Genomic DNA, 15,998 nt, shown 5'->3' with positions numbered 1-15,998 from the left:
TCAGCATTTGAGTGTCCAGTGTGATTATGTGAATGTACAAAGTGTTCTAGGGTACAATTTATCTCATCCTGGTTTTAATATTTAACAGAAATAGTATTATTTTTTAAGAAATAAAATCATAAGAGACATAATGCCTTTTAATGTACAATTGGAGTCACTGGACGTCATGACTATTCTAATCATTTGAAACTATTGTTCATGTACGTAAATTTAAATCACAATAGATTAGTTAATTCTAGCTGAATCTTTGAGGAAACTTACCAAATAGTCGTCTAGAAAATGGAAGTTATGAACACTGTAGAAGATATTGTTAAGATATATTGTTATATAAACATTGTATAAATCTGCACTCTGGTAAGGTTTAGTGAATAAAATATGAGTGCTGAATAAAATCTGACAGCTGATCCTACACTTTTGAACAGTTGTGTATATCTGGGTCAGTGTACAGTACAATGGATTACTTTTTTCTTTTCTTTCTTTTTCTTTTTTGCTTAGTCAGTTGGAGATTTTCATTAAGCTCTATACAGACAGTGCAGTTACACAAGCAGGGCAAGAAAATAACATTAGGCCCTGATAAGAACAATAGAATATGACAATACATATAAGCCTGTGTTGCAACAGGATTGCATCATTTTCAGTTAAAGTGCAACTCAGGAGGTAAATTGTAGAGTTTACAGTGCAGTGATGCACTCGGTGTGTTTGTGTGTATTAGGTGTTTTTCAGAGCGGGAACTTTGGCTAAGCTAGAAGAGCAGAGAGATGAGCAGACCAAACGCAACATCACGTTGTTCCAGGCTGCCTGCAGGGGTTATCTGTCTCGCCAGGCCTTCAAGAAGAGGAAGGTAAACACCGCAACAAGAACACAATGAACCACACACACACACACAGGCAAACAGTGATTTTATACACAATAAAGCCCAAAAGTCTGATATTAAGAACAAAGGCTTAAACTTTAACTCATTGGTCCGACAGTGTTGAATAATAACAGCAGTGCCAACTCCAAGCTCTATATTAGTGTACTGTCCCTAATTTTCTAAAATCATTCAATCTTTGAAATGGTGAAGGTTTCTGTGAGGAAACACTTATTTTGTGAAAGGAGTCTCCAGTGTCAGCACTTTGTATCAGTTGTAACTTTAAGTCTTCAGAGAGGAGGGCTTTTAGTAACAGACATTATTTTTTGTCTTATTAACTTCAAGAGGATGTGAGGGAGCGGTCATTTCTAGCTGCTATAACATAAGCGAACATTCTAGAGTATTAAACATAACAATAAATGGATAAAGCGTATGGGATGGATAGCAGATGGAGAGCTAGCCTAGCTATCTAAAGAGCTACTTTAATTTGGCTATTTACATTAGCTATTTTTTTTCCTGCTACTAGGTTAATATCTATATTATTTCACAATAAGCTGATCCATAGATCGAACCTGGTGTACTGATGTTGCAGTAGAGCAATGCTGGGAGCTGGAGCACTTTATAATAAAAGGTTTGTAACTCAAATCATCCCTGTTACCAGCTTTCTGATCCCAGACTACAACATCCATCTGGAATAGTTGTGAATGTATGTTTGATGAAGGTCTCTAATGATCTTCCAACAGAGACCTTCATCACACAGCCCTGTTATTGACCTACAGCTTTAAAATGCCACCTGGGTGTCTTTTATCACTCGCTTCTTATGTACACATCCTGAGTTCCTGTGCATTTTTCTGGACTGCTGCCAGGCCAGTCAAGACCTCTCATCATGAGTATAATAATCAGCAGTGAACCCTGATGATTCACCATAAAGTAGATAACTATTAGGAATTATTCAGGAACGCTGACTTGGTTGGTCATCATGTATGCTAAGGCTAGTTCAACACTGATTTTCTCAAAACAATAACACAGGCTGTCTGATGGAGGTCCTGATGGAGGTGGGTTGGACAATCAGACTGTGATTAAAGTGATACATTTAAAGCTAATTAACATTTACAGCTATTTTATTTTTCACCTAATGAAGCTCCACTGTTTCTCATGCCTTTTGTTTCTGGCTCTGACGTCCCCAAAAAGTTTGCAACGCCCTTCCTCTAGACTTAAATTAATCATATTACAGCAGCCTCTGCTTTTTCCCCCACACAGGGGACACGACTTTTCTGAAAAGCCTTTTTTTATTAGGTTTAATCCATTACTGTTGTAAACACCTACTGAAAACCTCTGCTGCCAATTCTACCATGTTTCTAACTTTATCATACACAACAGTCATCAAAGACATCATTCTTAAGCATATGTTAATAAGAGAGAAAAACAATTTATATGGAGATTTATATAACAATTGGACTTTTTTTGAAAGATGTTTTGAAATGCTGAGAGTTTAAGAAGTAAATACTGTGTGTGAAATCATCTGTTTAAATTCCAAATGCCAAAAAGCCACCGGACTAAAGCATCAGAAAATTAGATAAATGCAGACGCAAGTCCAGCACTTTTTATTTTTTGGATGAAATCCCAAGCTGTTTTTTTTTCCCCGTTTTATCCAGTTACAAACAATTGTTATATTAAGATCATTTTTGGAAATAGTTATGTAAAATAAACTTTCACATAGAAAAATCGAAAGCAAACAAATATTTCTTTTTCAATCTGGACTTTTTTCACTTCATTTTGAAAAGCCTAGCGATGTGCTTCTGAAATTTCATCCTGTAAAACTGGTAGATTTCATTAGTTTAAAGTTCTGCTGCAGCTGAAAAGTGTAGCAGGGTCTGAAATGCAACACCACAGTGTAGCGCCGGTTACACAAGAGCATGTTATCAGTTTCAGTGTGTTTTGTGCAGTGGGTGAGCATGCCCAGGATTCACTTCTTTGTATGTTAGTTTTATTCTTCTTCTGTAAGTAATTTTCCCACTATTGATTTTTCTATTATGTGTTTTGTGTCCTTTCACCTTTGCGGTAGTGTGTAAGTAGCTTGTGAATAATGGACACGGAGCTGGAATAGAGATTCAGGGAGAGAACAGGGCCATTCCTCATAAAGGTAAGCCTGGCCTGGGGGAGGTTTACAAATTTGAAAAGGCAGGAATAAGGATGCGTTGTGGAGCCACTTCCATTATGGTGATGGATGCTTCTGTCTTCGGTCTGAGTCTGAGTGTGCTGTTATAGAAGACGAAGGCATTTAAGACTGCTGTATGTATGACTGGAGCTGGTTAGGATGAACTAATAGGTTTAAGATCTCAGTTATTATACTGGTGTTAGGAAGGAACCATGAACTTTTTTGTACTTTTATACATACATTTTGTATATATAGAATATTTCATTTATTTTTCATTTATATGTAATTTATATTTTTGAATAATTTTTTTAACTTTTGAATACATTTATAACAAAGTTCTATCTTATCTTATCTTATCTTATCTTATCTTATCTTATCTATCAAGTCTACCTATTACATTAGTTAGAGCTGAGTATTAGGCTTGACATTATTAATTCATTAATGCTCTCCAAACATACGAAGACGTCTTTTGGGCTCAGAGGTTGAATTCTATGAAATTGGAATATGATGCATATATTTTAAATGTATTGTCTTCAGTCTAAGCTTTTCTCAGCATCATATGTTCTTGACTGCAAGACTTGCACTGTCATTGTTGATTTAGCAGACAATGCGACTAATCTGGTATATTTCGATGTCTGTGTGTGCGCTACTCTAGCTAAGGGTTAACCACCACTAACTTGGTGCTAGTGTAACACCAAACATCCTATTCTGGTAAAATGATTATGAAAATATCAAAGGTGCTTATGGAGAAATTTCAGTAGTCAAATATCAGTAATTATAGCATGTGAAGTTTTTGTAAGGCTGTACTTAAAATACTGTATAAATATATTTGATGTCTAGTTCCAGCATGATCTAAAATGAAAAGCTTAATACTAATGCAATTAATATAATTGCAAAGTAAATTTTTTTTTTTTGAAGCTTTGAATATGTTAAGCGGTTCGCCTCGTACTCCACAGCGAGTTATTATCTGGAAAGTTTGCAAACATTTGGTTGAAATGTACAATGTATTTCTTGTGTATTCTGCTGGAGCACACCAGTAACTAGTCAGTCAATTCAGGGCGCAAAAGACAGCCTTATATCCAAAAGAACAAACAGTGGAGGTTAATTGATTATGACGGTGTGCGTCCCTCGTTTTGTGTGTCGACATGAAGCAGAGCTGAGAGAGTGCTATTCCAGAAGAAAGCACTTGAAGGGATCGTGGCATTATAAAACCCTTGTGTGGCTCCTCATTTGTCATTCAATCCACGCAGTTTGATTATCCTGCTCCAGCACGCATCTCCAGCATCCTCCATCTTCAATTAAGCATGCAGGGACAAAATTGTGAGCCAATCTTTTGAACAGCGCCAAATGATAACATTGGTGTTGGATTTATGGAAGAATGTTGATTGGCTTTGAAGTGTTGAGCGTTGTTGATTCTTGACGGATCTGTTATGAGAAGAAGCAGCAGATTTCATGTTTTTGTGTTCTGCCTTTTTGCTTTGTAATAAGGCATAGAAGGATTACAACCTGTTTGTCCTTGGAGTAACCAAGAAAGTTTATCTCAGGTCTGGGGAGGAGATCTTACCACATTTTTTTCTTTCTCCAGTGCGAATGAAGCTACTTTTTTGTATTATTATAAGGTTTTTTTTTACCGTTGTGCAGGTTCCTTTAGATTATAGTGACACATGGCCCTGTCCTGCAATCTGCTTAGGCTGCTGTTGGCTTTGTTTATTATTTGCGAGACTTCACTACACCAAGCTACTTTGGTCATTTAACCTCACTGTTCAAGTGTGTGTGTGTTTCTAGAATCTCATACCACGACAAATTATAATTGGCCAAACAGGTGGCCTTCAGGGCAAAAACCACTTGATGCTTAGCAGTGTGCTGCTTTAATTGGGTTTTCACAAAACCGGTTGCCACTACAGATGCACAAGCCGCATGTAAATACCACAAAATCCTTAGCTGTCTGCCAGGATGCTTGATTTAATTAATCAAAAGAGCTCCCAGCCTTTGTGTGTGTGTGTGTGTGTGTGTTGAAAAGCTGATGGATTTTTTTTTCTGGCAGTTGTTACAGTCCTGATAAAATAAAGCTCAGATGCACACAAACAAGTAGACACAGACAAAACACACACTTATTATGTCTATTATTATGTTATTGTTTGGTTGCCATGCAGGTTTTTATAGTCTCGTATCAGAAAGAATGGCACTTAGGAAAAAAATACGGATTAAAGAGTCTAGTGGGATGGTAGTCAATACTTTAACTAACTAATCATCTGCATCTTTGTTGTATACCCTCTTCTGTATATATATGACCTCAATTCCCTCCCAGAGTTTAGCTGTATTTTGATGTAGCATGAACAGCAATATGAAAAGATTTAGAGAGGGACAGAACTGGAAAATGACCAGACTAGAAGACAATGGGGTGAATAAAACCACAAAAGTCTCAATTTTTAACTGAGGATCATGTTATTTCTATTGTATCGGTCAGTCTGCATACAGTAGCATGTTTGTTTACAATCTCTCTTAGGACAGTTTCTTTTTTCAGACTGTTCGGACAAGTTGGTACAAGATAACTCGTAGTGTAGTAACATGTTGGATCATATAATTTGTTATTTTGTGGCTTTTTTACATTATGTATATACCCAGTGTAAATGTTCATGAATCCCTTGTATAAGAGTATGTTGCAGTGCTTCTGCAGTAATCGAAGATCTCCTCCTCTGCAGTACCAAAAAAGATCTCGGTGAAACCATGAGCCACCCACAAACTCTCATTCTGTCATACTCTCTCCCTCTCTCTCTCTCTCTCTCTCTCTCTCTCTCTCTATCTGATGTTTTGCTGAACAGGTCCAGGACCTGGCCATCCGCTGCATCCAAAAGAACATCAAGAAGAACCGAGGTGTGAAGCACTGGCCGTGGTGGAAGCTCTTCACCAACGTGCGTCCTCTCGTCGAAGTCCAGCTCAGCGAGGAACAGATTCGAAGCAAAGATGTGAGTCTGTCCACCTTCCTATCAGTCTACCTAGCCTTTTTTGCTCATCAGTCTTTATTAGCATTAGTCTTGCCTCCTGGCCCGGCAGCACAGATTGAAAGCTTTATTTTGAGCTTCCTATCAGGTCTAACCTGAGCTTTCGGCCCTAGTGACGGCTACAAAGATGCACAGGCACTCTCACACACGTGCATTGAATCCCTCAGCATTTGATTTCAGGTTGACATGGTCTAACGGCTTTTGTTTCCGGATCAGGTGGAGAGAAGGAGACAACTCTTTGATTTCCACTTCTTTGACATCCAGATTCAGATCTGCACTCAAAACCCTAGACATGAGGCAAAGTGTACATTTGTGGCTCTTTTCCCAGCGGTATGCTCTTCTAAAATGCAGAAAATCCGAGCCCAGACAGAGCCGCATGATTAAACAGAACTGCCATTATCGTTTGTGGTAATGTCGTGTGTAAGTAGGCGAGAGAGCGGAGGGTTAACCGAGATGGTTTTGATCAATCAAGCTTATCTGCAGATCTTTATTTTTCTGCTTCCAGCACACAAAAATCTCAGGTCAAAGGTCTTGTGTAGTCTTTGTTTTACTTGTAGTCTGATTAGCAGCGTGGTGATTATGTACTTGCAGGAGGAGATCCAGCAATTGAAATCGAAGCTCGAGAAGGTGGAGAAGGAGAGGAATGAGCTCAGGTTGAACACAGATCGACTGGAGAGCAAGGTAAGAAAAAACTAGCGCACACCATCTGCGTGTCCATTTTAATCGAGTTAATGACAAAATTATTTCTTTTGTGCACTATTGTGCCCAGATCTTATGGGCCTTCATTAGCCTATACAAATTTAGCAGTTCTGCTTATTTCACCAGGACTGACAGAGGGAATTGAATAGTGAAGGAGAATGTGTTATTGATTCTAGATCACAGAGCTATCAACGGAGCTCTCAGATGAGAGGAACACCAGTGAGTCGGCATCCCAGCTGCTGGAGACGGAGACGGCTGAAAGGCTGCGTCTGGAGAAGGACATGAAGGACCTGCAGGTAATGACTGAGCAATACATTAGACTCACATCTGCACTGTGGCCCGGTGCTTACTAGCTTTTCTAGAGTTGATGATAAAAAGAAAAGTAGTTTATAAAGTTAAGCTCCTATTACAAGTGAGTTTGGACAAGTTTTCTGTTCTTTTGCTACAAAACGATTGTTTGTCTTAATCACACGTATGCTACACATGTAATTGATTATAAATAGATTTGAAAAACATTCTGTTCAAGCTGGAGTGAACAAGACATCATGATTGTTCATAATCATGTATAATGCATATCATAATAATGATAATGCATTCATGTGTATGTGCATGTTTTTGCTCTGAATCCAGACAAAGTTTGATGAAATGAAAAAGCAGATGGGAAGCATGGAGGTGGAGGTGATGGAGGGACGGCTTCTCAGAGCAACTGAGCTTAACGGCGAGATAGACGAAGACGATGAAACGGGTAAAATAGAATACTTCCGTACTCAAATTGTATATTATAATCTTCCTTTTCAACATTCAAGGCTGACATTTACCTGGTAATTAATTTTCATATTACTTACTAGTCAGCTTCCCAAAATACAGCATCACGGTTTTCATGCAAGTACATGATCATCTAGAAAATTCCAAGTAAACAACAAATACTGCTGTACCATCTTTGTAGTTTTCACCTTAACTACTCTGCATTGTAAAACCCGGTATGATAACTAGGTCCAATTAATTACATTTCATCACCTCACCTTTTACACAGTAGACACTTACCATACTGTAAAAAAAAAAAAAAAGCACAGGACTATATATGTGACTTGTGCATGATTTGGTTACGTGTTCCAGGCGGTGAGTGGAAGCTGAAGTACGACAGAGCTGTCCGAGAAATAGACTTCACCAAGAAGAAATTACAGCAGGAGTTTGAAGACAAGTTGGAGGCAGAGCAGCAGAACAAGAGGCTTTTGGAGAGAAAGGTAATGTTACTGTGTGCTTTATTTTAAAACAGACCTCAGCATTAACCATTAATTACAGACAAAACCCCAGCTTTTTTATTTTCTCAAGAAATTCTGAACAGCATTAATGTTATGTCAAACACCCATTTCAATTTACGTCATATATTATTTCATATTTAATTCGGGGTTTATAAATAATTAGTAAGGGATTTCCTAAAATAATATACCCTATTCATTTCATTTTAAGATTTCCAAATACACAGCATCAACAGCAGTCTTCACACTTGACATTGTCATTTTCAACTTAACATTGTTTATCATTCTGGTCAGTAACGTCTTATTTTGAATACAGGCATGTACTTGTATCTTTTTGATATAACCCAGAATATTTATCATCTCCAAAAAGAAAGTGCAGGTTTTATTTTTTCACAAGAACATCCATTCCAGAGCAGTACAAGTACCATGATGTACATGATACAGTTTTTTCTTCTAAATGAGGCTGCTTCTTTTCATCTCTGTCTCTCCATCTTCTCTCTTTCGGTGCAGTTTGCTGACCTGCAGGCTGATCAGGAGGAGACCCAGCGCGCTCTACAGCAGGCAAAGAAGAAATGCCAGAGATTAATGGCTGAGCTCCAGGACACCAAACTGCACCTGGAGAACCAGCAGAGCCGCAACCATGAGCTGGAGAAGAAACAGAGGAAGTGAGTACATGCTGTGTTCAGCCTCTCATTTCAAATTCATTCAGGAAATGCACACGTGTATGTCTAGATACAGTATGAATAATGTATATTAGCTATGCAGTGCTATTAGAAATTCACAGTATATGGTAACAAAGATCATGTTACTGTTACTTCATGATTTTAGAGAACACTTCGATTTCTGCATTTAACTAAAAGTATTTAAAACGCAATGTATTCTAATAATCCTTTTACCCATCAGCCCGTTATTTTTTCATTTTAATCTTTAATAGAAGGGTGAATGCTTCCAGATTTGAGAACAGTGTATGGCATGACCCTTCTGATTCTGTTCATGACTCTTTCCAACGTGGAAAATTTTAAATGATTACATTAAACCAAGCCTGGACCTCTCATTTGACTGAAATCTGACATGGACCATCTTCAAGGGGTATACACAACAGCTCCTTTATTACAGCTGAGGAGCTCAGCGAGAGCCACTCAAGACCTGTTTGAGAGATGAAAAGAGAGGTGGAAGTAGAGGTCACATGTGAGCATCTCTTCACTGTTCAGAGAAACTCGAGCATCTTGACGCTCACTGGACACTTGAACAGAACACCATGATCATGATCAATGTGCAATTTGAAATGAAGAGCCTGCTGTTAACACCAGATGTGAGCACTGATAATGAGCGTTGACATGAAACCAATTTTTCAGGAGAAGAGAGAGGGGATAGACAGAGAAAATATGGCTACTGTAGTGATAGAGAAGAGTAGATGGAGGAAGTATTGTAAGGTGTTCATAACATTTCTCTGCCTCTATCTGTTGAGGTTATATGAATGTCGTTAAAGGATTTCACAGACACAGGATCAGGCTGGTGGCTCACAGTTTGGCTTCAGTCCTATTGGATATGGGGTAAAGAGATGTGTGTGTGTCATAGGTTTGATCTGGAGCTGAACCAGGCTCAGGATGAAGTGCAGAGAGAGAGGACACAGCGGGAGAAACTGGGGAGAGAAAAGGATGTGTTCACTGGAGAAGTGTTTACAATCAGACAACAACTGCAGGTAAGGGGGGGTGCGTGTGTGTAACACATCCCATAGACTTGGCCTCACTATGTTACCTCTGTGAGCCATCACATAACACTCCCCATTCACTGACAGTTGTTCTAACAGAAAATCAATTCTTGATTAGTCAACAATTAATTTCCTTAATGCTGAAATTGAGTGGCCTATAGATAAAATTATGTTAAACTGTAAATGTGATCATGTCGACATCATATAGTCCCTATCGTCATCCAGACACAAAGAGGCAAGTAAAGCCAAGGGTGCCAATATTTAAATCATGTTAAAATATTAAGTGAAATTTCAGTGCAAAACAAAACAAAACACTACAAGATAAGCGGATAGAGACTTTGGGGCTGTGTGTGTGTGTGTGTCTAGGATAAGGAGCTGGAGCTGTGTGGGCTGAATGTAAAGCTGGAACAACTGGAGGCAGAGCTACAGGATCTCTCCTCTCAGGAGTCAAAGGACGAAGCATCGCTGGCCAAGCTGAAAAAGCAGCTACGTGACCTTGAGGCAAAGGTCAAAGATCAGGAGGAGGAACTGGATGAACAGGCTGGTACCATCCAGATGCTGGAGCAGGTAGGAAACAAAGAATAAGGACCAAACTGAGACAGTAAATGAAATGCTCCTGCCAGAAACTAGGTGACAAACAGCAAGAATGTGTGTGTGTGTGGTCAGGCTAAGCTACGTCTGGAGATGGAGATGGAAAGGCTGAGACAGATGCATTCAAAGGAGCTTGAAAGCAAAGATGAAGATGTAGAGGAGATCAGACAGTCATGTAGTAAGAAGGTAATAAGTCACAGCTCTTTAACCTCGTGTTTGAACATATAAACTCTATTGCGGTTTCGTGTTGAGCCATGTTGGTGTTTCAACAGCTGAAACAGATGGAAGTGCAATTGGAGGAGGAATATGATGAGAAGCAGAAGGTTCTCAGAGAGCGGAGAGAGCTGGAGGGCAAACTGCTGAATGCTCAGGACCAGGTACAGCCCACTACATGACTCATAACCAATCACAGCAGAGCATCATCCAAACAAATCATGATTAATAAACCCACATTAAGGTCTGAACTGCAACACTAATCCGACTGTAAGTGACCACATCGTAACTGATTAAATGTTTTGTCTCGTCAGGTGAGCCAAAGGGACGTGGAGATGGAGAAGCGTCTGAAGAAGGATCTGAAGCGCACCAAGGCCTTGCTGGTTGACGCTCAGCTCATGCTGGATCACCTGAAGAGCAACGCGCCAAGCAAGAGAGAGATCTCACAGCTCAAGAACCAGGTCTCACGTTCCACTTTACTACTTATAACTTTTAATTGATGTCTCAAGAGTGTTCAGGGTGCATTTTGTCTACGATTGAAGGGTAGACAAGGGGAAGGCAAAGTGAACAATTTGCAGGTATGTTCATGTGGATGTTTAATTGTGTGTGTTGGCAGCTGGAAGAGTCAGAGTTCAACTGTGCAGCAGCTGTGAAAGCTCGCAAGTCCATGGAGTTGGAGATCGAGGACCTGCACATCCAGATGGAGGACATCTCCAAGGCCAAGATGTCGGTGAGTTATATCTTTGCTCACAAGGGCACTCCATAGAATACAGCCACAGCTGCTGCAGCTGCGATTATAGGCATTCTGCAATTTTAATGCTGAAAAGATTTTTGTGTGTGTGCTGGGTGTGGCCTTTGTTTTAGCAGGTAGAGCCTTTGTGCTCTGATGAGCCGTGTGGCCCGTTATTGTAGGGTTATTGTGAGCAGTTATGGGGAAGACGTGTGAAGTAAAAGCATGTAATCTCCTCGTCTTTCCCTGAGCCAACAACATGCAATTACTGTGTAATTACTGTGTTCTGTCCTGCCATGTTTTTTACCACAAAATGGTGGAACCATGGTCATTAAAAGAGTGGCAGTGTTTTACAGGCAAAGATTTTTACTTTTTGACGATGTAAATTATTGGCTTTAGCTGCAGGAAGACGTAAAATGCGGTTATAATCAATTAATCAAATAAATTATTAATTGTTATATTTCATAATTATCACAGTCTTGAAACGGATTCAAATTGTAAGCGTTTCTACCATACAATAAAATAAAATCTATAACTATGTTGACTAGATTTTTCTGACATCCAACAAACATCTTTGAGCCAGTTAAAGCATTGGAGCAACCTTTAACCCGGTAATGAGGAGTCCCCTAAGGGGAAGTCAGCAAGGGCACATTTAAAGCACAGTTCTGCCACAGAGGAAAATGATAAAGCACATTGTGTGCTCTAACCTTCCTTTCACTTACAGAGTGCTTCGCCCCAGCTATAGATGGTGTATATTGATTTCCGTTGCACAATCAGAACGCAACAGAAGCATGAGTAGCTGTTATATAAAAGTCCAATCATTCCTACATTTGGATGTCTAAATCTCTAAAGAGCAAACTATAGAGAAAATTGATAATAAAGGTTGTCTTATTATCAGATGAGAAATTTATTGCGAGTGGTATAAATGGTCACATGACCAGAGTCACTTACTACTAGTGTATGCTCAAATTTATATAAAAGGAAGCAGATATAAAAAATGTTACAACACAATGATACCATATTGGAAGCATACCTGCTAGTAATGAGAAATGTGAACTAAAGCATGGTATTTTAAACAGGAAAAATACAAAAATGTTCACTGTGTCTCTTATGTAAGTCTTATATTAATTATATGTACATCATTTTAGTGCAAAAGCAATTCATCCAATCGAAAGACCACTACTGTACCTTTAAAACGTAAAAACAACAACAACAAAAAAAATAAGTAAGGTATACCAGCAGTTTATAATCCAATCCATTATAATCCAGTCCAATTTTCTGTAATGGAAAAACTACTGGAAATCCTTCTAAAAATGTCTCCTCACACAATACCACATGTGCACTTGTTTGCCAAACAAGTCATTGTGAATGATTTGTTACTATAGAAACCAATGCAAATTAGAACGATAATATATATTAGGGTTAATAGAAACCTGTGATTTGAATTTCTGCCAGATTCTACCGTGCCGCTGTTATAAAAATCAACACCATCCGACCAATCAGACTTGTGATATAATCGTTTTAAAAATTACATGCACAAATGAAAGATACAAATGAGAGTTTGTTGCATGTCCGTTATTCTCAGCTAATTATTATTACATTCATTTTGATGCTACAGAATTTCTGACTTTCATTTTCCTCTGTGGCTTTGGAGTAGTGTCTATAATAATGGCAGTTAAATGACAGTTGTGCTCCTGTGGGACGATATGCTGGTCTGCTTACAGCTGCTAATTGGTGTACTTAATTATGGCTCCTTCCTTTTGGTCTTTTGGGACAGTCTATCTAATTTGAAGTGTGCTTGTGTTGTGAGTGTGTGTATTTTGGGGGAACAGGAAATGAACTGTCATTTTCAGTGTATTGGTTATGTGATGAAGTGCCGTTAAGGGTTCCTCCAAAGGGACAAAGCACAAAACCCTTTCTTACAAGTCTATATCAATTCCAGCTTTACAAATCGCCTTAACGATATTATATTCAAGAGCAGGTGGATATCAGTGAGATTTAATCTCTCTCTCTTTTCCTCTGCGTGTATCTCAGCTAGAGGAACAGGTCAGCAGACTGCAGAGAGAAAAGAACGACCTGCAGTCGCGTCTGGAGGAGGACCAGGAGGACATGAACGAGCTGATGAAGAAGCACAAGGCAGCTGTGGCTCAGGTTCCTCACAGACTGCTGTCTCACTTTCCACATTAGAGCCCTTGGAATACTTTTGCAGAATAACATGTCTGTGTGTGTTTTTGATTGTAGTCGACGAGGGACTTGGCTCAGATCAGCGACCTGCAGGCTCAGCTGGAGGAGGTCGCAAAGGAGAAGCAGGAGATCCAAGATAAGGTACTGCAACAAGGCTGAATTTCTGAAATCACAGCACTGATCCAGATTGTGTGGCTCAAACAGAAACATCATGCACAAAGCCATGCTCCGGGCCTCAGTGGCAGCGGAGGCATTACGATAGCCCTAAAGAGCTTAGATCTTCTGATCTTTATCTAAATCTAGTTCAGTGATTAGCTGCTCTCCACAACTTCGCTTGCTTTAATGACACCAAACCGGGAGCTCAACAAACCCGTCGTTTTCTGATGCAAAGCTCCTAATTATAGAATCTATGCGCTGGATGTACAGAAGGAGCTTACGTGTGATAATGGTTCTCCAAGCATGTTTAAATTGCTACGGGTTAAGAGCTTAAGAAGAGGTTGTATTAACTAAAAAAGGTCAGAAATAAAGTACAGATTTTGTTTTTCGTTACTGGCTTGGCTTTCATTTACTTACTGCTGATCTGAAAGAAAACTCTGAAATTGAATAGAAATATTACTCAAATATTATATCATCTACCTAATATCTATCGAGCTTGTCTATGGTGCAAACAAGTAACATGTTTTTCTGTACTTATAAAAGAACAGACAACACTTACTCATTTATAAGAGAGACCTGAAGCCAAGCTTTCACTGTACCATGAGAGAAATAGAATTTAACTTTTGCTCTCAAGGTGATACAGCAGTGCCTGATGATGCAGGTGCTCAATGAAAGTTAAACGTCAATGATGGTACTAAGCACCTGAGTCAAAAACATGTTCAGGTGATGCTCGACTCTGACACACTGCAATTTAATGTGATGAAATGCTACAGTAAGTGAGAAGCACAGGATTAAGCATTCACAGATGGGTGCTTTTGCCACTGCTCAGTTATTGCTGCTTTTTTCACCTGGGTCCAAACTGGGTGAGAGATTGAAGGGGGAAAAAAACACTCTTTGTAAGAATTCGTCCCCAAACTCTGTTCAGTTATGTTGAGATCTGGCAAGTGGCCATAGCATATGATTTACATCCTGATCAAACCACACAGTGAACCCTCATGCCCTGTGGATGGGGGCGAGATCATCCTGGAAAAGGCCATGGCCATCAGGATAGAAATTTTTTTATGACAGGATAAAGGCGATCAGTTGGATTATATTGAATTTCTCTCTAAGCGAATCCAAATTTATGTCAGCAAAAATAAATAAATTTAACTCATCATAATAGAGGCTTTTTTTTTTAACTGAAATTTGTCACACAGCTGTATATCATGCATTGTTTACATACACACACTGTCACTGCACGACAAATGATTTATACACAGTTTAGCCAGAATGACAATAAATCATGGCAGAATCTGCAGTTTACAACACAGTGTCTGGCGTCCCAACAATGTTGTTCTTAGAACAGAAAAACACTTCCCTTTAGACATGATGGAAGGTTAAAAATCCATATCCCCTTAAGATATGATAAGGTCTGAAAAGATCACTATACTGAGATATACACAAGATATTGTTAAGTGTGTGTGTGTATGTGTGTGTCTGATGACCCTTGAAATGAAGAGCATGGTGTTTCTACACACAGCTCCAGTCTGTACAGAGCCAGCTGGAGTTCCAGGAGCAGTCAATGGTGGAGAAGTCTCTGGTCAGCAGGCAGGAAGCCAAGATTCGTGAGCTGGAGACCAAGCTGGAGTATGAGCGCACCCAGATCAAACGCCTGGAGGTGAGAGAGCGAGGGATGGTGAATGTGTGTGGGTGGATAGGGTAGTAGGCCATCCGAAAGTCATTGAGCAAGCAGCTGAGTAAAATAAATCAGTACCTTTTACAGGAACACACTTGAGCCATAGCCTTTTATTCAACAACCTGTCCACTGAGCTTCTAGCATCTTCTGAGACAAAGTTTCCTTACATTTTGTCAGAGTAAAAATGTCTAATTGAATATTTATATATCCCAATGATGTCTGCTTACAGCTAAGTGATTGTTTGGTGATGCAGTAAAATGCTATCAACATACTATTCTGCCTTCAAACTTTGGGTCACGTCCCTTTCCTCACTCTGATGCTTGCATGACACGAATCCCTAATTAGGACATGATTCCTCTTTTCTTTGTAACATTATCCAGATAAGCTGTATAACTACATTAGACTTTCTTATCACTATACCACCACACACCAAAATATCCTTCCAGCCAATGCTTTGTATGTGAGATGCAATATTCAATGGCCTCTTCATTCTCAATGTGTTTCGTGACTTCTTATCTGCAGGCCCTGGTGACGCGGCTGAAAGAGAACCTTGAGAAGATGACTGAGGAGAGGGACCAGCGCGCAGCCGCTGAGAACCGTGAGAAAGAGCAGAACAAGCGCATGCAGCGGCAGACCCGCGACCTCAAGGAAGAGATGACCGAGCTGGCGAAGAAGGAGGCTGAGGCCAGCCGCAAAAAGCATGAACTGGTAAGCAACAACGGGAATTCTGTCAAACTGGATAGAAATTCTGTCTTCAGATATTATTGTGT

General features: G+C 39.5%; 1 protein-coding gene across 8 annotated transcripts in view; it reads left to right on the top strand.

The window, feature by feature from the left end:
- Window positions 1-15,998, top strand: part of myo18aa (myosin XVIIIAa) — a 65,494-nt gene that overhangs the window by 40,042 nt on the left and 9,454 nt on the right. For all 8 annotated transcript variants that reach the window (XM_058411227.1, XM_058411226.1, XM_058411228.1 and 5 more), the window contains 17 exons: window positions 713-841; window positions 5,831-5,974; window positions 6,602-6,691; window positions 6,886-7,005; window positions 7,340-7,454; window positions 7,826-7,953; window positions 8,479-8,633; window positions 9,547-9,670; window positions 10,046-10,246; window positions 10,346-10,456; window positions 10,543-10,647; window positions 10,798-10,944; window positions 11,100-11,213; window positions 13,248-13,364; window positions 13,455-13,538; window positions 15,073-15,210; window positions 15,751-15,936. In XM_058411227.1, the coding sequence (XP_058267210.1) occupies window positions 713-841; window positions 5,831-5,974; window positions 6,602-6,691; window positions 6,886-7,005; window positions 7,340-7,454; window positions 7,826-7,953; window positions 8,479-8,633; window positions 9,547-9,670; window positions 10,046-10,246; window positions 10,346-10,456; window positions 10,543-10,647; window positions 10,798-10,944; window positions 11,100-11,213; window positions 13,248-13,364; window positions 13,455-13,538; window positions 15,073-15,210; window positions 15,751-15,936 (2,208 nt within the window). The remainder of the gene's footprint in view (window positions 1-712; window positions 842-5,830; window positions 5,975-6,601; window positions 6,692-6,885; window positions 7,006-7,339; window positions 7,455-7,825; window positions 7,954-8,478; window positions 8,634-9,546; window positions 9,671-10,045; window positions 10,247-10,345; window positions 10,457-10,542; window positions 10,648-10,797; window positions 10,945-11,099; window positions 11,214-13,247; window positions 13,365-13,454; window positions 13,539-15,072; window positions 15,211-15,750; window positions 15,937-15,998) is intronic.

This window comes from Hemibagrus wyckioides, linkage group LG16 (assembly GCF_019097595.1).
Source record: "Hemibagrus wyckioides isolate EC202008001 linkage group LG16, SWU_Hwy_1.0, whole genome shotgun sequence".
NCBI lineage: Eukaryota > Metazoa > Chordata > Actinopteri > Siluriformes > Bagridae > Hemibagrus > Hemibagrus wyckioides.
The sequence above is the reverse complement of the archived record's forward strand: the minus strand, read 5'-3'. Positions and strand labels throughout refer to the sequence as shown.